This window comes from Fusarium graminearum, chromosome 2 (genome assembly GCF_000240135.3).
Source record: "Fusarium graminearum PH-1 chromosome 2, whole genome shotgun sequence".
Taxonomy (NCBI): Eukaryota; Fungi; Ascomycota; class Sordariomycetes; order Hypocreales; family Nectriaceae; genus Fusarium; species Fusarium graminearum.
This window is the reverse complement of record NC_026475.1, coordinates 3,757,201-3,776,774: the sequence shown is the minus strand read 5'-3', so window position 1 is coordinate 3,776,774 and position 19,574 is coordinate 3,757,201. Positions and strand designations below refer to the sequence as shown.

The window sequence follows — 19,574 nt, the reverse complement described above, 5'->3', positions numbered from 1 at the left end:
TTGCTTTCTCTCTCCCTCTTGTCTCTTTTCTCGCTCCTTTCATTTTACAAACAAGTCTAGACCATTACCCCCAAATTCTCACCTTTCCAAATGGGAATTTCCCTGGCATTTTCGGTTTCTTACGAAGCAACCAATCACTCGTATTCTCTTCTCGCTGACGTCTTCCCCTCCCACCATCTGTCAAGCTTTTCCATCAGAAGCCGCTCAAACCGAGCACCGCCGTTTTAACCGTCCAAAGGCTATCTAATTATGGGAACAGCAAACAACAACAACGACAAACCCTGAAGCCACCTGGCCATGGCCACATGTCCCTCTGGCGGTCAGACATTTTTGCAGGGACGCGTCATGCAGGTCATTGCAAAAGATACAGATTTGTTCGAGATCTTATTCTGAGTTTTTCGGACAACTACCAGCGTTGCATCGATATCCAGGTTTCTTGTGTCTGTGTAGAGACCCTTGTTTGTGCCTGCAGAGCCAAGCATTTAATTTTCCGATGGGTCAAGGCGCTAAAGAACCACTCGAACCCACCCACGTTGTTGTCGAGACGAGATTCCCATGGGTTTTGGTCTTTTGGTGCAGGGTTGTGAACGAATCTGCCGAGGCAATAATTCCACTTGCGACACTTGATATAAACCCTAAAAGAGTCGCTTGCCCGCCTTTCTTTTCTTTTTTTTGTCTTTCTTTTCATTCGTAATCGGATCCCGGAAAGGCAATTCAAGAGCATTCTCGTTTTTCCTTTCGCAGCTAGTAAATGTTATTATGTAAGATTTCCATGTGAAGATTGATTGGTGTCTGTGCTTCGCGTCAGAATTTGTGACATGTGTTTACGTCGGAATTCTGTGTCGGAATTGAGAAATCCAGGTGACTGTCGCCGTTATGAGTCTGGCGGTGCCAGCTTCCATCCCCAAAACTCGGTCTGATTGAGCAAGCACACCATCACCCAGGAAGCTGCGCGTAACCCGCAAATACAATATTGAACAATCACATAAGAAATGCTACAGAAGTAGAGAGCTACTAATTGTTTGCAGGAAATAACGAGGAGAAAAGGAAGGTTTCTGACGGCTGCAGCGTTTTCGTTTTGTATCGTTGCTCCTGTACTGCCATCTTGGGATGGTATTCTGCCGTCGCGATCTGTTTCCTGAAACAGGACAACAACAAAAAGAAAAATCCAAAGAGACAACATCAATCTTGGAAATAGAATTAACCTACCTAGATAATAAACAGAATTGTCCCAGTAATTAAGTACACTTCGAAGCTCGCAAACATCACATCCAGGCGAAATTTCACTCAACTTACCCGGTACAGCGGCATAATCGATAAGGCGAACCGATAACCGATAACGAAGTGGCGCAGCCCAATTGAGGCGGTACCCCACCTTTCCCATTTCGGATAGCCACGGAAAAACGGAACTCAACAACCGTATCAACTTGAACATACCATCGACATCACCAACTCTCAGCCCTACCCACCAGTGCCCTGGTCCCGCCTATGGAAACGTGATGCCGACTCCTCGATGAGTAATCTCTCCCTCACTGTCGTCCCTCGTCGCGCGCGCATATCCCATGTCAGGTCAGGAGACCTCACCACAGTCTCCCCCCGCAAACACACCAAAACATCGACGGCCCTGGACTGCAGCCGAGGATGCCACTCTGAGGACTCTGGTCGGCCACTTTGGTGCCAGTAGAGGCTCCGAGGGAAGGTGGAAGGATATTGCTGCTGGGCTCGAGGGTCGCACGGCAAAGGTGAGTGAGACTTGGCCTCTGCACGCGCCTCAACGCGGTCCATGATGGCCCACATTGATGATGTGGATGAGAGTGGAGGACATTTGGTGGATGAAGGGCTAATTGGTATCCAGGATTGTCGAAAACGATGGCTTCACTCTCTTGATCCTTCATTACGAAAAGGCAGATGGACATCTCAAGAGGATGAAATTCTCCTCTCGGCTTATGCTCGACTTGGACCATTATGGAATGATATTGGTAAACTCCATGTTCACACAGTAACGAACTCATCTGACATACGACAGCCTCTCTCATACCCGGAAGAAAAGACGATCAATGTTCTAAAAGATACAATGACATCTTGAACCCATCTGCCAAAAACCGCCTAAGCGACTGGACTGCCGAGGAGGACAACCTTTTGCGTCAAGGTGTGGCGGCCCTAGGTCATCGATGGGTAGCTATTTCAGCAAGGATACCCGGCCGCCCACCTCTTACCTGTCGAAATCGCTGGCGTACGCTCTCACGACTATCCCATCAACGACAGAGCAAATCACAGGGCACCACTCCCTCGTCATCATCTCAGATGTCTCCTACGGATATCGGAATATCGCCAGCACCCCAGAATCCCAACATGAGCTTGGAGGCGACCGGTGGAAACATGGCGGGTCACCTAATGCCATTCCCGACGATCGACACTGATTTGGGTCATGATCAGATGGGCTCCAATTTCTTAGACACAGCTTTCTTCGACACTTTCACAGGCCCTTCACCTTCGCCGCTAAGGGATTCCGAGGGCAGTGAGGATACGGAAACACCTAATGATACCGCGGCACCGATGATTGCTGGGCCTGCTCCCGATCTTTCAACAAACATCCCCGACCCAGCGCAGAACGGTCCTACACAATGTCCACAGCCACCTAGACCATTACAAGCACAGCCGCCGAATAACCCGAACGGTTCATTCACCGTGCCATCTCCGTCAACATGGTCATCACTAGGCACGATGCTGCCCCCAGGGACGTCTCCCACGAACCAGAACCTGTGGCTTGGATCAGCTACCAATCCAGCTGTTCCCAAAGACTGGGACGTGCCAGGAGATGATTCAATACCCCAATCTTACACCGAGCAATTCCCACTACCGACATCCACGGCACAAACGATACACCACCACCATCACCATCATGTACATCACCACTTTCACCACTACCATCACTACCAAGGTGGAGGTGACTCCTGGCGACAGCTGGAACAGCAATGTGAAGCAGAGGCCTTGCAGGCACATGTTCAACAAAACGAGAATGGTCCACCGAATGCAGGATGAATGGACCAGGAGCACAGAGATCTTAACATCTCACATTCAGCTTCAAACAAACCCAAGTCAAGTACTTGGTAAGCCGAATTCATGGCAGGAAGGGATTCGGCTGCTTTGCTCGCTTCGAGGCTCACTTGGTGACAGCAGACACAGAGGTTTCAAAAGCGGCTATACTAGAAAGGAGCGCACTGGATAACATGATTAACGTTATCAGAAGCCAGAATTGGGCATTTTCCATCGTTGGAGCCTGATTGGAAACAACGTTGTGTTCTAGACCTCGAATACCACAATGATTACATATTACGGAATCCAGGATTGAATTAGTAGCTTTCGATCTCTCATCGGAGAGACTGGGAGGTCTGTCGTGACACCACGAAGACCAGTGTGATCCATCAATTAATGGCCACTGCTGAGCTTTAATTAAATACAAATTGTATTTCTTCACCATCGACGTTAATGTCAGCGCGTTGAATCTCTTCTTCGTCTTCGTCCAGCACGTCAGCCCATGTAACATCATCCTCATCCATCTCTAGAATAACCTTCCCATTGCCAGATGTTTCATTGTCGATCGCGGTATCGCCTTCAGATTTGGCTTCATCGGTCTTGTCATCATCATCATCATCATCATCATCATCATCTGTGTCACTTTCTTCCTCGCTACTGACATCATCCTCATCCTCCGAGTCTCTGGGATGTTTCTTTGCGAAAGACTGCGATGCAGGCAAGTCCGGACCGTGACTTTTAAGTTTCATACCAGCACCCAAGAACTGGAAAAATGATCTGCGCACAGTCTTGTACTGGATTGCAAAGATGTGACTACCGGCGCTTTCGCCGGAAAGCTCAGCTGTATCTTGGCGACCATACGAAGCGGAAACACTTGGATCAGTGACTTCAGAGGGGAGTGCAACACCTGAAGTGCCCATCACAATTGCAGATATCGGCACCGAAGCACCGGCCGACGTTTCGATCCCGTGTTCTCTTGAGTGTGTGAAAGTAGCATCGCACCAGATGAGCACCGCGGTGATCATATAACCAGTATTGTCCCCGCGGGCTAACATACGTTGTAGTTCAGATTTTGTCTGTTCATCTTGAATCATGCGGTCAAATACCGCATCTTGATTCTGCAGACGTACACACATGATTTCGGAACTCGTGAAGGAGAGACCGCCACCTTGACTGGTTTCTCGTGAGGCGTTGCAGGTGGAGGCGCCGAGCGCTGCAGCAAGTGATTTGTGCCTCTGTGAGGATGCTGCGAGGCTGGCGTTGGCGATAGTGCTGGTTGCCAAGGGACCCTTGACGAAGAGCGCTGGGTCGACTGGCACGAAATTTGCATCTGGCTCACTGTAGGATTTGACAATGCGGCCGATCCATGTTGGTAGTGTTGAGGCGGGTAGCAAGCGCTCTGGAGGCAATAAATAAAACGAAGCTGGAGGCCGTTCCGTAGGCATGATGATGATGGCCAGGGGGATATCAGATACTCTTGGATTGTGATTGTACGTGAAGTTTCTGTAGTAAAAATGTTGATGCCCTAGGTAGCATTAAATGATATCGGGGTGTTGCTGATTTTGAGATGAGGGGTATGCATTGGCTCTGCCCCAGATAACAAACCATACCTAAGAGCAGTGACCAAAATTGCCGACTATGGACTGTTTCTGTTGGCTAGCAGATCCCCATCATATCATACATGATCTACAGACTCAATCAGTGCTAAGATACTATAGGTTGCCTAAGGGCGAGCTGAACCACTGTGGGTGGCCTCAATGTGCAAGCTGAGTCATCATGGGTGGCCTCAAAACGCCTGGGTACTTTGTGTCAGTACTCTTGTGCCCAAAAGCTCATATGCTTCCAACCAAACAGCAGTTTTGGTGTGCATCAAGAACCAAAGGTATTGGAAAAACTCCTACTTTACCTGTTGATTAACTAATGAGTAGTCTATGTGCAAACATTGCTCCTGACTTGATGTTAATCTATCGTTCAGTATCTACAAATCTTTCATCAGTCCGAAACGATAACAATGTTTGTCATTGATCTTGTTCGCCGACTACCAGACATCAGGCAAGTAAACGGACTCGGCGGTTATTATACTCTTCATCATTTTGACATCAACATCACCAAAAACGACGACGGCCTATCTTGTGTTCAGCCAGATGCCTCAGTGACAATTTCACCTATCCTACTACTAGGAACTGATGACCTGGGGACAAGCCGCATAAACGACGATGGAGAATGGCTGAAAGCGCATGCAGAAGATATGGTGAACACGCTTAAGTCCCATATGAAGTTTCCAGTCAATTTCCAGAACAAGGAAGTCCTCATCCGAGTGGCAGAGCAGGATTCATTCGACTACGGTGATGATGAGGATGTGATGCCGGTCCAGCGCGTGCTTTGGGAGATCCTAGAGCGACTTGATCTTTGGGAACCTACCGTTCGACCATCGTTAGTAAACGTGGTACAAACATCCCAGCTTCATATTCCCCAATCTGTTGATCAACATGACGAAATGGAGAAGGCTGTTGAGATTGACCGACAGTCTGCTCAAAAACAGAAACCTATGCTTTTGATCGTGTCTTGTCGTGCTCCCGTCGACTCTGCTCATACCAACGAACTCTCTCCAATGATCTCGCACTTCATACAACAAGGAGTCGGAGGGAGTGAAAAAGATGCAGGGAATATCACTCATCTTCGCCCTGGAAGCTTCAAAGCCCTCAAGAAGAAGCTTGAGGCCCACCCATATGGCTACTTTGATGCCATTCACCTGGATATACTGGTCGTTCACAAACGTCCTACCAAATCTGATTCAGAATCTTTACTCAGGGTTTACTTTCAGTTCGTTGACCAGAACAAGTCAGCCCCAGGTACGATTGAGACAAATCTTAAGAGGGTTTCTCAAGTCACTACTTTACTTGTGTCTCATGGTATACGCCGCGCCATCATTGCTCCCTGTCCCCTTGCTAGATCTGCAACTGAGGCAGTAGCAAAAGTGCTCCTAAGAGGCGGTCTGAGCACTGTGATTGCGATGGCCTACCCCGTGAGCGAAAACACCGTCGAAATGTTTATAACATCGCTTTACATCGGCTACATGCAACATAATCTCCCTCTAGAAGCTGCGGCTCAGATAGCTCGACAACGCCTGAGAGAAAGCGACGAGCAGGAGACGATGACAGTTCGCGACTTTGTGCCCCTGATATACATCAATCCAGGGCTGGCCAAAACACCTGTCATTCATCCCAATGTTAGGTATGACTGTCCTTTACAAGAGAAACGCTGTCATAACAGTATATCATTGTTGCGCGGGCGAGAAAGAGATGTTCTTCACATAGAGTCAATACTTCTGCTCGGAGCACCATTGCCCTTGCTGATATATGGACTGTCAGGCATCGGCAAAACAGCCCTTCTGGGTCATCTGTCGGCGTGGTGGAAGGCATCAGGAATGATCGATGATGCAATCCTTGTGAAGCTCAGCTCGTGTGAGCCATTTTCCAAGGGCGACACAATGCAACAGCTTCAGAGTCACTTCTTGCAGAGTCACGAATGCAAAGGGCCAGATGACTTGTATAACCATTTTCAACACCACAGATGCCTCATTATGTTTGACAATTTGGATTCGGCCCTTCTCGGCCGACAGCAAGGGCAATTTATAACCCTTACCTCGAAGCTGGCCAAGTCCGGTGCCTTTGTCGTAATTGCATCGCGCAGGAGAGAACGATGGCTTAGCAAGGTAAAGTTATACAAACTCGCAGGACTTCCAACTCGACCTGCGACTCTGTCCATAATGGAGCACGCGTCCAGTAGCGGTTTGACTGAAATTGGTACCCCTCTTTCGCCTGAGAAACGAGCGGCTTACAAAACGGAGAAAGAGAGATCTTGTCTCTGCGGTATCGTCGAAATAGTGGATGGGAATCCACAGGCCATAAACATCCTCGTCAGTAGCGGACTATACTGGTCACTGGCACCTAAGAATGTTTATTTATTTATGTTTTGGACCTCACTCAAGCGTCAAAATAGCCTCACTGGTCGGGTCAAGGGTCCGGATAAGAAGGACGAACCCGAGGAGCCTCGCAGCATCGCTGGCATGGCCAGGGTCTACGAAATCTTGCTATCGGGGGACTTGTGCGAAGGATTCCCCCTCATGTTACTTGCGCCGTTCATAGGCACTTTTCCTTCCAAGGATTTACCCTCTCTTCTCTGCATTTGGGGCACGAGAATCAGACGTCTTCTGGGGAACGATGCATCTACACGCCTTGTCCACAATGCAATCGATGCGCACAATTCTCGCTTGAACGATTGCAAGACTTCAGATGATAGGATATCCTCCATTGGAGATTTATTCCAAGGTGCTCAAACGACGTTGGCTGAAAGTCCTCTGACCTCGCACGCAAAACAAATTGAGCTATGCAACCCTGGCGATTTGTTCGATGAGGACCATGGCCCTTTCCAAGAAACTTCAGGCCTTGGCAGCGTGCTGACTGCTATGTGCGAACGCGTCAAGGAAGAGTTGGTTTCTGTGGGAATGCTGGAAGACTCTCCCGAAGGCTTCAGCCCGCTGGACGCTACGGAGCGACGAATGATGCGCTTGAACCCCTTGATCCACATACTTTTCAAGAAGCTTCCATTGTATAGCAGAGACCTGTTTTCGATCAAGTCGACAGTGGCGGAAGCTTTTGTAATTTACTACTGCAACAGGGGGGCAAGGTAAATCAAGTTTCCCACACTTACACTCTAACTACGACGTGCTGACTAGTCCGCAGATGGCCCTGGAAGGATTTTAGCGATGTAAGATACGCGTGGAGAGCAACGAGTACAGAGATTGAGATTGAATTCGATAATTTTGCGTCCGCCTGTTTAACGGGCCTCATGGAACTCAACCTGGAAACGACAGGTTTGATGGCATTGCTCCGAATAGCTGCCGTTCTTGAGCGTGGCGAAGGCGACACCAAATTCTATTACAGGCAATACATCCTCTTCCAGGTCTGGACCGCCGCTTTGGGCAGAGCAATGCGAGAGATAGGAAAGCTCAGAGATGCCGACCCAGATAACAAGTCCAGCATTTTTATGTTTGCGCTGGCTGCGTTGTATTTCGCCGGTGAGCTTGGTCGCTACCATGAACTGAACAGAGAACCAGAGAGTGAGCTTGACCAAGAGGCAAAGTACAGACCAGTGATTTTTAATCTCGCCATGTCGGCGATGGTTCTTATGCCAGAAAGCGTCAAGGAAGCGGCAAACGCAAAGGGGCTATCGCCTAGGCAAAGGTTTAAAGCACTTGCATCAATGGCTAGGGACAATGATGACTTCCGATACTCGATTCGTAGCCACATCATTGACGACATCTTTCAAGATATCGCAAATCCGTTTGACATTACCTCGCCCCAGGTGTCAGAAACGACCGAAACGGCATCAATTGAGGCTGACGTGATCACCATGCTATCTTTCTCAGCAGAAGTCGGACAACAAATCAGACTCTCCGATGCGGCTGTCGAAGCTGAGGAGAAAAAGGACTGGACCGAGACCGATACGTTGCTTGATAAGTTACTGGCGTTGGAGATCAATTCCAAAGAAAGTGGTTACAGAAGTAGGATCGAAGCAATCCGTCAGAAGAAGAGGATTGCAGAACAGCAAATGAATAACGATAAAGCGTCTCAACTAGCGGAAGAGCTTGCTGAACTCGAACGAATTGTGGTTGAGGAGGAGGCTAATGATACTGAAGATACTGACGAGACTGAGGAAGAAGATGGAGAAACCTAGAGGGATAATTTTTACAGAATTCGATAAATTGACAACCTGACTATTGGGAAACTGAAAATAGATGATTTCTTCTAATGATAGTGTCTAGCTAATGGGTAGGTGGATACGCCGTTAGAAATTCGGGAGTGTTTGCTGGACGTGATGTATGTGATGTTGTGTATGTAGCATACAAGTTTCACAACAGATCACCGATCTCCTATTACTTGCTTCTCTATTTCATCACTTCGAAGCAGGTTGAAACTAGTTACTCCCCATGAAAATGAGGCGAATGATATAGCGATGGAGCTGGAGATAAAGAGAGAAATTGTCTAATTGATATAGAGTGGGCTAATTAATGTATCTGATAGTGAAAAGTCGAGAATGAACATGCGACTCCACAGTGTCCTTAATCTACTGCTCTGAAAACTGTTCTAGGTACTGCTTTGTCTGCTCAGCATCAAAAACGAAAGCCAGTTTCACCATGCCGTTGATAAAATGTTGAGCTCGTTCTGGTTGCTGTATCAAGTCAAGAAAACATGCATAAATCCTTGATGCTGCTCCCTCTAAAACTTCTGGATAACTTCCGCTGAGGTGCTTGCCTTGTAGGGCAAGGTTGGCGGCAGTCTCGTCAAACTTTCTGCAATAAACATCCCTACAGGCAGCCGCTAGTTTCACGTTCTTGTATGCAATGTGGCTAGGGTCTTGTAGAATACTCTCGATATCATCGTCCATTCGTCCTAACGGGAAGGGCATCGGGTAGTAGTTGACCTGCCATGGTGCAGTTTGGGCAAACTCCCAATCGATGATGGCCAGGAAGTTGAGATCACGGTCGACCAGAATGTTTCCCAAGTGTAGGTCCATGTGGTTGAGATGGTAGGGTCCATTATCTTGGAATAATGGCGTAGATCGCACAATGTCTAGAAAGACACGTGCCCCAAGAATGCTCAAATTCGATTCACCCTCAGTGCCGTCAGATTGCTGTGCTATGCGTAAAGCCCCCTCCCCAAAAGCCGTGAAGAAATCAATAGCAGTTTTGAATGGTCCTGGTGGAGTGTGACGTTCCACGGCGGATGAACTCGGCTTGCCAATAACCGCCTCACCGTCTTCTGTGATGTCACAGATTGACCCGATTTCGGGGAAGGTCAGGGTTGCCAGCATTGCTTGGACACCTGTCCACTGGGCTATGATATGCTCCTGCTCGGATGCCTGGGTTAGTTAGAATTGGTTGTAAAGGCTGGCAAGGAAACCTACTTACCGATAGAGTGTTAAAGTTGGTGGAACTATCATCGCCATAAATGGCACGATCCAGTGTAGTGCCGTAGAACCCCTCGATGAGCATGTATGGAGCGCCAACTTGGAGTGCACCTGGTGACCCAGGGCCTTGGTAGGTGTACACATCAGGCACGTTCAACTCGGGGAGTCTTTGCTTCGCGAAGCGCATGGTGGCTATTTCGCATTTAGCCGCATACGACTCGTCCTTCTCGGCGAGAGTTGGTGTAGTGGGATGTTGAGGCAAGCGGACACGAGCGATGATCAGGCCCCCATCCGCAACAAGCAGCTCGAAGCATACCCAGTACTGCCCAGCCGAGAAGTTGGGGCTCAAGGTGACAGTTTGGCCTGTGATGGCTTCAGCGTGTTGTTTCAGGTACTCCATGTTCAGCGTCGACACCCTGTCCTCGAGTCTTTCCCTCATATTACCCCAGTTCCAATCATTGTACGACGTCCAATTCTCACTTGGTAAGCATTTCTGCATTTCGATTGGTGTTGGGTTTGCCATGTTTGGTAGAGTATGCGATGGATGAACTCTGTTCGTAAAGTGTGAAGAGAAGAAGAAGAAGAAGAGAGAGGGAGGTTTGGTCAAAGGGAAGGTGTTTTAATGATGAGAGAGTTTGGTTTGGGGAGGAGGCAACGGCGTGTTACTCATTGGGCGGAAGTTAAATTGTGTTGACCAGAGTATTGGCCGCATCGACACTGATTCACTGCAGACGTGGAGGGTAGGTACTCTTGGGAGTTGAAGAGCATGGGAGTTGCAGAGTATGGGAAGCCTGGTACTGTGCATGCTTGCTACTGATGTTATGTATATGCTATTCTTGATATCTCGGTCATGATCCTAGCTGAGTTGATAAAATGAATTTGTATCAAGCAAACTGCAGGAGTCTTCCCATCTTGTTGTTGAAAGTTAATGTTTCCAATTAAAATATAATGCGACCCAAGTAACACAGCAAGTGAGTCACTCGGCTCGCTAATCTTGACGCTGTTACCAATGGAAGTCAGCTGTCATAGGTTTTACTGTTTTGCATCTCCACCATGAAAAAGTAAAATGCAGCCCTTGATAGAATGTTATTTTATGCTTATTTTGCTTACCACCACTACGAAGGAATCAAGTGAGGATGTAGGAAATCTTACATGTGGGCTGTGTTTGCGTCGTAATCTTATATCCGATCCTTGTTCCTTTGTCCAAGCGGACCCGAGAAACGCGACCATGAAAGCGAACGCGAGGTCTAACGAGACAGGGATCGGCCAATCATGGTGATTGCCAAGAAGAATAAAGGTGGGTTCAAGATTACCGACAAGTTGCCTAAGTTTTCTTTATTTACCAATGACAAGATATTCTACTCTTGTGAATATCTACAAATAATTTATATCTTGGTTACGTTATGTGAGAGACCTTTGCTAATAGTTGACTACCTGGAATGTCCAAGTGTCTGCTATATGAGACAGAATGTCGACATTAAACGCCAAGATATTGATACGCACCTCGCTTATTCCTCTCAAGTCTTGGCTCTTACATGCCTCCACTTAACCATTCCTTTCTTCCTCTTCTCCATGCATTGCCCCACGGATGATGACTGCCCGACTCTTTAGAATGTACACAAATAATACTTGACCCGCACCTTTTCCTGTGTTTTCCTCCTTCCCTTCTCTTGACATCGCCATCATGTCTTCGTCCGATCCAAACTCGACATACTTCCAACCAAACTACGAGAACTGCGCCGATGGCGTCTCAGAACGATGTCCCGTCGAAGCCTCCCTCTACGGCGATTACTTCAATCTCGGCGCTTGTATCTTTTTCGTCGTAGCCCACGCGCTGGCTCTCATCCCACAGATATACTTCGGTATTCGAGCACGAACATGGTCCTACATGATATGGCTGGCGATCGGTACCATCTTTGAACTGGTAGGCTACTGCGGTCGCGTTGTCATGAGTTCGAATCCATGGGTCTACAACGCTTTCGTCATTCAGCTTGTCCTTCTCATTCTCGGTCCGACACTGGTCGCTGCTGCGATTTCCATCACATTCAAACACCTCGTCCTCTGGTACGGTCGCGAGTACAGTTTCATCAAGCCAGTTTTGTACCCCTGGGTTTTCGTCGGTACCGATCTTTTCTCGATTGTCATCCAAGCTGCAGGCGGTGGTATCTCTTCGGCCGCGACGAATGGAGAAAATGCGAACCAGAATCTGCTTGATGTTGGATCTGCCATGCTCGTCGCTGGTGTCGTCTTTCAAATGGCAAACATGATCTTCTGTGGTGGCTTGATGCTTGTCTACATCTGGAGGAGACACAAGGCTATCAAGAAGGGCGCTGCTGTACGAGCTGGCGAGGAGCACGGTGTGGGAGCAGATGTCAAGGTTATCAGAGCGAGTGACAAGAAGACAAAAATGTTTGTCTTTGCTCTGACAGCTGCTTACGTTGCTATCATCATCCGTTGCATCTATCGGTAAGTCATGACATAACTCTACTTGGATTCCTGATACTAACAAATCTCACAGTATTCCCGAAATGCAAATGGGCTGGGGAAGCACCCTCATGCAAAACGAAACCACATTCCTCATCCTCGACGGTACCATGATTCTCATCTCTGTGTGGACCTTGACCATATTCCACCCTTACTTCTTCTTCCCCTTCCTCGGAAAGAAGGGAAAGGCTGCCATAGAAGAGGCTGAAAAGTCTTCCCAACCCGAGGGAAGCCAGTCTGGACCTGTCATGAGCAGCGCTTAGAGAGTGTGATCTGAGAAACGATTTGAATTTAGTTACAAATATTATTGGAGTATTTAGAATGGATATAGTCAGGATCTCTTATGTTGATTAGATGGATAGGATACACCTTTGTCAAGATATAGAATAGCATTGTCACACATGATTGGAATACTAAGCGACTCATTCGATAAACTTGATTTCGTTTGGCTGGTTTCATTTCTCAAGTCAAGTCCTATCCGCCGTCCACCTCTTTCTCAGTTCCCAAGCCGTCAAACAGACCGCCCCCAAAATCCACCAATATCTCCAATCCTTATGCAAACAAGGCCCATCCCTTGGAGATGAGCGCCTCTGGCCTCAATCCAGATCAATACCTTGATCGTACATCTTCTGCTTATAGTCCTCAAGCTTCTCAACCGCTTTGGTACGCTCCTCGTCAGCACTCTTGAGTTTGAGATTTGCGTCGTCCCTCTCTTTGTTAGCTGTCGTAATTTGTCCTCGCGCCTCCTTGTTCTTGACAACCAACTCTTCAATTCTGATCTTGGCGCGTCTGAGGTCTTCCTGCAGTGATGCCTCGGAAACCTTGAGGTCTTCGACTTCCTTGGTGAGGGCGCCGTTCTTTGCAGTCAGGCTCTTGTTCATCTCCACCTGCGCGGCGTTTTCAGCCCTGAGGCGAGAAATCTCAGTGTCGCGCTGGATGATCTGCTTCTGGTAATCCGCAATGCGAGCATTGAGCTCGGAGATGGTCGCGTTGGCAGTATCAAGCTCCTTTCGGAGGTTGCTCTTCTCTTCCATGAGAGCCTCGACCTTCTTCTGCGTTTCTTCAAGGACCTTGCGAACCTTCTCATCCTTAGCCATATCCTTCTTGATCCACTCATTGAGTTCGGCGATTTGGTTGCGGAGTCCCTGCATGTCCTTGTTGGCTTGCTCGAGCTGCTTTTGCAACTCCTCGACTTGAGCCTTTGCGGCGCTGCGGTCGCCGGTGAGATCCTCAACAGTCTTCTTGAGGTTGGTGATCTCGGCCTCCTTGGCCTTGACCTTTTCGAGTTGGACGTGGTAATCGGCGTCCAGGGCGGAAAAGTGCTGTAACTTTTAGCATATGCCGAATGAAACATTCACGTGCGGGAAAACATACATCCAAAGCATACTTGGCCAAGTATCCTGCTTGATCGACAAAGGCAGCCGTATGGGCCAGCGTCTCGAGGAGGCCCTTGGGGAATGGCATAGGGTCCTGGATGCGTGGCAGAGTTGCCTGAGGCTGTGGCTTGCGAAGCTCACACTCGCCCTTCTCGGGCTTAGGCTCAACGGGTTCGACATCACTGCGACGATGGTTAGGATTGATTTGAACTGGATTCAGGTGATACATACTGAATGTGCTTCTTGCGCTCAATGATGGCCGAGCGAACCATGTCTCCGACATCCTCGGTATGGCTACCTTCTGTGACGTGCACATCAAGCTGATCCTTGTTGGCATCCCAGGTACAGTTAATATCGTAGTAAGAGTGGTAAGAGAACTTGACAGTGTCGCTGTCAAGGCCAGTGACGTTCTTCTGAACGGCGTCACGGAAAGAAGGGTCCTTGGTTTTTCCGCTGGAGGCCTTTGTCCACTGCCATGTAGACAGAATAGGCTTGCCCTCACCAAAACCATCAGGAACGATGAAAATGGCAGGCTCATTGTCTGCAAAGTGCATCCACTTGAACTTGCCAGTCCAGACACGCGTGGTACCTGTGAGCTCCTGCTTGGACTCCCAGATGCGGTTCAAAGACATGGGTGAGCTGACGCCACCTTGGGGGTTTCTCATGATGACGCTGAGGTCTTTGTAACCGCCCTTGGTGGTGATGGTGAAGTTGTACCATGAGCCCTTGAGGACAAAGGTGACATCACTGCTGTCGGTCTGGGTTACAGAGTCGACGCTGATGGTCTGGAACCAATTCTGCTTCTTGCGGCCTTGGGCATCTTCTGTCCATTGGGAGAAGAGGTAGACGCTGTCGCCGACTCGGACTGGGCCGCTGGGCAGGATGATGACGAAGGTCTCATCTTTGCCGTAGTGGTACCAGTTGAGCTTTCCTTGGTAGACAAACATGGTGACTTGAAGTGTGGCTTGTGTATATAAAGATGTAGAAGAGTGAAGAGGTAGAGAAGATGGTGATGGATGAGGAGAATAGAGAATGTATCACAAGGACTGAAGCACTCTTTTATAGCTCGAGCTCAGTCATATTTCTCCTCTTTCACCTTTCATCTCTTCCATCCATTTCCATCTTCCATCATCTTCTAAGAGTCGATCATTACGTCTCGTCGACTTGGGAATGCATGTCCAAGACCTTTCCAAGCCATGCGTTGCTGATAACCAATCGAAAAAAACGTATGTCGACATGTTTCTGCATGTCTCTGCTAGCTTGGAGCTGAGGTTGGATTGGCGGTCAAAGCTCAAAGATTTACTCTCTTTCAAGACATTTGCAGCGGATGAATTGAGGGGTGATTGGCGTCCGATCTACAGCTGAACAGTAGTCTGAATAATGTTCCGACATGTCGCAATGAGCTCGAGCAAGTTGCTGAGGGGTTTCGTCCACGGTAACAAAGTTACTAGGAAAAGAGGCACAATAGACTTTGCTAGTGTCAATATTCCGTGTGATATTCGACCGTATGTTTCTAAAGGGTTGAAGACGCAGGCTTGGATAAATTGAATTGGCCAATCATGCGTGAATGTCTTTCAATGTCTCAGCCATACCTACAGTCAGCTCTCGACTAGGCGTCTAGCAACGCCGCCCGTGGCGAGCTGATGGTCTAGCGTCGCGGGCCGAAGCGCTCTATTAGGGCCAACAGTTCAGTTAAACTTCAGAATCATTTGTAAATATTGCGTAAATACTAAGCGCTAGTATCCCGTGGCAAGTTTTGGTCAGGTAACCACCCTCTAGTATAAGGAATATGGCCTGTTTTTCGACTGTGTGATGGGTGTTGAATGCCAGAGACAATTTCACCTCGATATGGAAATGATTGACACACTGCGCAGGCTGAAAAAATCACTGTCTGAGATCTGCAGGCCGGTCAGCATGCCTGTACTCGTCACCCATACTAACATGTATGCTTGAGGCTTGAGATGGTAAAGTGGGATATGCCGGTAGACCAAAAGGAAGAACATGCCGCTCTAGATACATGTTGCATTCTGCTTGGAGTGTTTTATTCAGGATAGGTACTGGTCTATCAAGCACAACTTCGCCACTGCTGTAGCTTATCGGAATTGATAAACATAAAGGTACATTATTGCTCCTAAACACCTACCTCAGGAATAAATGTTGTCCTTTTATAATCGTTAAGATTGGCAAACCACTCCTTGCAAACGTCCGAGGTTGTTGCAATCGTGAAAGGGTTATACTTGTCTTCGTAGAACCAGCCGCACCTTGAATATGTCTTCATCATACCTTGCACCACCAGCGGCGTATTGAAACCTTGTGTCTCACCTTTGAGCCAGGCCTGCAATGCCAGCATTTGAAACTTTTCGGAGATCCAGAGGTCGTTGACCGTCAATCGACGATACGTTAAAAATTCCGCTTGTATCGTGGCCCACATAATTCCAATCTTTTTATGGGTGCACTTGAATGCTGTGTTGTAGTGGAAGTCCAGCAATCCACATTTAGAAGATTGCGATTCGCCGTCTATTCCACGCGCTGACAATTCACTCTCTGGACTATCGCGATCGTCTCGATACGGATTCTCCGTGTCCGACGAGCGGGCCTCTGCCAAACGTAGTGTATGCAGCAGGCAGTCCCAACCAACCTGACAAGCATTGGTCCAATTGTGAACAACACTCGCAGGGACACACAGCATCATCTCAGATGCCGTCATGGGTCTATGGCGGCATTGTCCCGCTTCCGACGTCCGTAGTATCTCCTCAACTGAAATGTCCATTCTCATATTGACATCGACGTCCATGTGGATGAGACATACAAGAATAGCCAGAGGTCCGAATAATGTCTCTCCTGACATGCCGGACTGCCCCAAGAAGAAGGCTGTCGTAACAAGTGCATGAAGTGGCCCCAATCTAAGCTCCATACCGCACTCTGTACAACGGCGTACGAAAAGACCACTCAGGCAGTCTATGTTGGCACGGGTCATGGGTGCGAATAATGACAACGCGCAGTGACATACTGCTTGTACGGCGGAATGGCAAAAAGGATGTTTCCATCTGGTAGGAATCCTGGCATAGCCTTGAGAAAAGAGTCCCCGTACCTCAGGACTGTCAGCGTCCCACCTGCCGCAGATGTCCTTTTCTTCGCCGGGGAACCTCGAAAGTGCTCGAAACTCGTCGCTGACCATCTCCGGTTGGACGCTCGTATGTGAGCGCAAGATTGAAACCAATAGTGAATCCAAAATTGTATGTCCCAAGTCATTGATATTGTGTTGAAGCAAATATAAGCGCCCTACTACCTTGTCCAAGGCATCAAAAATCGCGCAACACGGGCCGCCTCCATTGAGAAATGAAGCTGCAAGGTGATATGGGTATATTGATTTGACCTCTTCCTGAATTTGCTTTCTGTTTTTCCCCCTCCCCAAATGGTATAGCAAATCATCGTTGCCGGCCATGATTGCCAGTTTCCAAGAGTCAAGTTCGAGAGCCTTAGGATTCTTAGTCAAAGAGTGGACGATGGTCTCGTGAGAAAGAGGCAAATTGTCATTCCGAAGTTCTGTGAAGTCTCCTGTTGAGATAGAGTTTTGAAGACATTCCGGAAATGACATGGATGTTGGTAATGAATCAGGCTGCTCCTCTGAAAGTGGTTCATAGTCGATTTCCTCGACATGAATGGACCACCGACATAGATTGGTTGGTGGATTGATGATGTCGATATGATTTGAGGCATCTGTCAATAATGGACTCGAAGGGAATTCGAAAGAGGCTGACGGTGTGAAGCCAGATGGTGTCGGAACATTGATGATTGACGGTGGAGACCTCCAGTTCTTCGCAGTAAGGAAGCCGTGCATATAAAACTCGTGAAAATAGTCAACACAGATTCTGTAGAAGTTAAGCGGTTAGCTTACGTTTCCAAGGTTTCAGTACAAGATAATGAATGGCTGACCTGCCTCCGATCGTCTTGGCTCATACTGATGATAAGATCCTCCAAACGTCCCTGCAAAAATAGGCTCGTCCGATGGTCTCTTGCTCTCTGAAGAAGAAGCTGCGTATTTGGAGATGGACCGGCGCCTTCACCATGAGGGGACGTTATGTTAGAGTTACTGATCCCTAGATAACCGGGTGTTGCTGACTGTGTCCCATAAGGAGAGGCGGCGTCGGGATTCTTGGGTAATGTTGATACAAACGCAGCATATGGTAAGGTCCAAGAGGATAGCCTTGTTGATGTCAGTAACTAAGAGCAATTTGAAAGAGAAAAGAACGTACCACCCTGACTGCATGATCTCGGGTTTTGAAGAAGAAGTGTTATTTGCCAGATGTCGTTTGACTTGTCGGACATCAAGCTTTGCTTCACAAGCACCGCGCTTGAGTGAAACTTTGGAAGTACTTATCTCGGCTGTAGGACGCCTTTCCAAAGCCACAGCGATCTCGTTCAGCTTGGCCTTGGTCAGACGCCGGTCGCTCACCTTCCAGGCCCGGAAGTGATGGGGATATTCGCTCGCCCTGCCCAGGGCATTGTTAGTAAGGATTGCCAAAACAGCAAAGCTCGAAGGATGTTGGATTAACAGTGAAGGAATGGTGCAAAAACTCACGCAGCATGGAACGAATAGTGTTTCTTCATAAAAGCGACAATCTGGGCGATGGTGGGTGGCTTGTCGTTCTTTCCATAATTGCCAGTATACAACTCGACAATTACTGGTCTAAGTAGGTCCCACCGGTCTTTGTGCTTAGTACGAAGGTGTTTGTCATCCTCCAACCGTGGGAATAATTCAGGCGGAACGTTGATAAGTTCCGCTGGTACCTGAGACATGGTTGAGCATCAGACACGAACTAGTGATAATGGTAAAAGGACGTTGAAAGGGAGTCTGTAGAAAAGAGATGAGAGTGAGATGGTGATTTCAGTCAGAATTAAGTCTGACACTGCCGTCCCTTAAGTATTCCAACAGTCAGGCTGGGAAAGATACGTCCTTTTGCGAACCACAACAGGCAATGAACTGTGTAACCAACATCTCATCGAAGATTGGTTTTAAAGTGGGTCATTTGAACGATTGGCGCCTCAAAACACGCTGCAAGTCGTCACAGGCCTATCAAATTTATCTACAAGACAAACGGCCAATCATTTCGCAAAATCATAAGTGGTTTGATGTGTGAGGCACACATGTCTGGGCTGGGTCCAAATAAGACTCAAAGCAAGGGGCCAAGCAACCGGGATCGGTAGTCAGTGATGTGTATGACAAGGGGAGAAGGCCGGGGTAATATAACGGCTTGGGGGTGTAAAAGCTGACAGACCTACTCCGTAGACCTGGAACTGAGGTCATTAAGAGGGGCTACGAAACGTCACGGACCTATCATGTCCACCTACCTGATCTGATGTCGTACCTGATTAAGAGCGCTAAATACGGGACGGCACAAGACAACTAAATCCATATGGGGAAATGATATGACAACGCTTATGCGCAAAGTGCTGGGTTACTGTCCATTGACATAACGTCGCTACGGAATCAGAGTCTTTGGTGGGCAATCCACGAGATATCGGAGACAGCAGACACGTCTGTAGCGAGCTACAAACAATACGAGACCCAAGTTGTCGTAATTTCATTTCCGATTCCCGTCAAGTTCAAACCATGTCAGCCATCCTTTACAGGGAAGCACTCGATTGTTGCCTTGTTGCAAGGGTAAGACACGTATCATTGTCTTTTAGCTGAGGGAATGTGTG

At 48.1% G+C, this 19,574-nt stretch overlaps 7 protein-coding genes across 7 annotated transcripts; 3 read left to right on the top strand and 4 right to left on the bottom strand.

Moving 5' to 3' along the window:
- Positions 1 to 1,562: 1,562 nt before the first annotated feature.
- On the top strand, positions 1,563 to 3,042 carry FGSG_04513 (uncharacterized protein; the record flags this gene model as incomplete). Its single annotated transcript, XM_011322773.1, has 3 exons — positions 1,563 to 1,742; positions 2,266 to 2,386; positions 2,483 to 3,042. The coding sequence occupies 3 exons, from the start codon at positions 1,563 to 1,565 to the stop codon at positions 3,040 to 3,042; spliced, it is 861 nt and encodes a 286-aa protein (XP_011321075.1).
- A 407-nt stretch (positions 3,043 to 3,449) lies between these two features.
- Positions 3,450 to 4,481, bottom strand: FGSG_04514 (uncharacterized protein; the record flags this gene model as incomplete). The annotated part of the gene is made up of 2 exons (XM_011322772.1): positions 3,450 to 4,112; positions 4,167 to 4,481. The coding sequence occupies 2 exons, from the start codon at positions 4,479 to 4,481 to the stop codon at positions 3,450 to 3,452; spliced, it is 978 nt and encodes a 325-aa protein (XP_011321074.1).
- A 3,406-nt stretch (positions 4,482 to 7,887) lies between these two features.
- On the top strand, positions 7,888 to 8,775 carry FGSG_04515 (uncharacterized protein; the record flags this gene model as incomplete). The annotated part of the gene is made up of 1 exon (XM_011322771.1): positions 7,888 to 8,775. One exon carries the CDS (start codon positions 7,888 to 7,890, stop codon positions 8,773 to 8,775), a length of 888 nt encoding a protein of 295 aa, XP_011321073.1.
- Positions 8,776 to 9,165: 390 nt separating this feature from the next.
- Positions 9,166 to 10,531, bottom strand: FGSG_04516 (uncharacterized protein; the record flags this gene model as incomplete). The annotated part of the gene is made up of 2 exons (XM_011322770.1): positions 9,166 to 9,960; positions 10,010 to 10,531. The coding sequence occupies 2 exons, from the start codon at positions 10,529 to 10,531 to the stop codon at positions 9,166 to 9,168; spliced, it is 1,317 nt and encodes a 438-aa protein (XP_011321072.1).
- Positions 10,532 to 11,692: 1,161 nt separating this feature from the next.
- On the top strand, positions 11,693 to 12,755 carry FGSG_04517 (uncharacterized protein; the record flags this gene model as incomplete). The annotated part of the gene is made up of 2 exons (XM_011322769.1): positions 11,693 to 12,474; positions 12,527 to 12,755. 2 exons carry the CDS (start codon positions 11,693 to 11,695, stop codon positions 12,753 to 12,755), a joined length of 1,011 nt encoding a protein of 336 aa, XP_011321071.1.
- Positions 12,756 to 13,088: 333 nt separating this feature from the next.
- FGSG_04518 (uncharacterized protein) lies at positions 13,089 to 14,815 on the bottom strand (the record flags this gene model as incomplete). The annotated part of the gene is made up of 3 exons (XM_011322768.1): positions 13,089 to 13,814; positions 13,867 to 14,050; positions 14,100 to 14,815. The coding sequence occupies 3 exons, from the start codon at positions 14,813 to 14,815 to the stop codon at positions 13,089 to 13,091; spliced, it is 1,626 nt and encodes a 541-aa protein (XP_011321070.1).
- A 1,184-nt stretch (positions 14,816 to 15,999) lies between these two features.
- FGSG_04519 (uncharacterized protein) lies at positions 16,000 to 18,668 on the bottom strand (the record flags this gene model as incomplete). Its single annotated transcript, XM_011322767.1, has 4 exons — positions 16,000 to 17,677; positions 17,767 to 18,075; positions 18,125 to 18,361; positions 18,451 to 18,668. The coding sequence occupies 4 exons, from the start codon at positions 18,666 to 18,668 to the stop codon at positions 16,000 to 16,002; spliced, it is 2,442 nt and encodes an 813-aa protein (XP_011321069.1).
- Between the last annotated feature and the right edge of the window lie 906 nt (positions 18,669 to 19,574).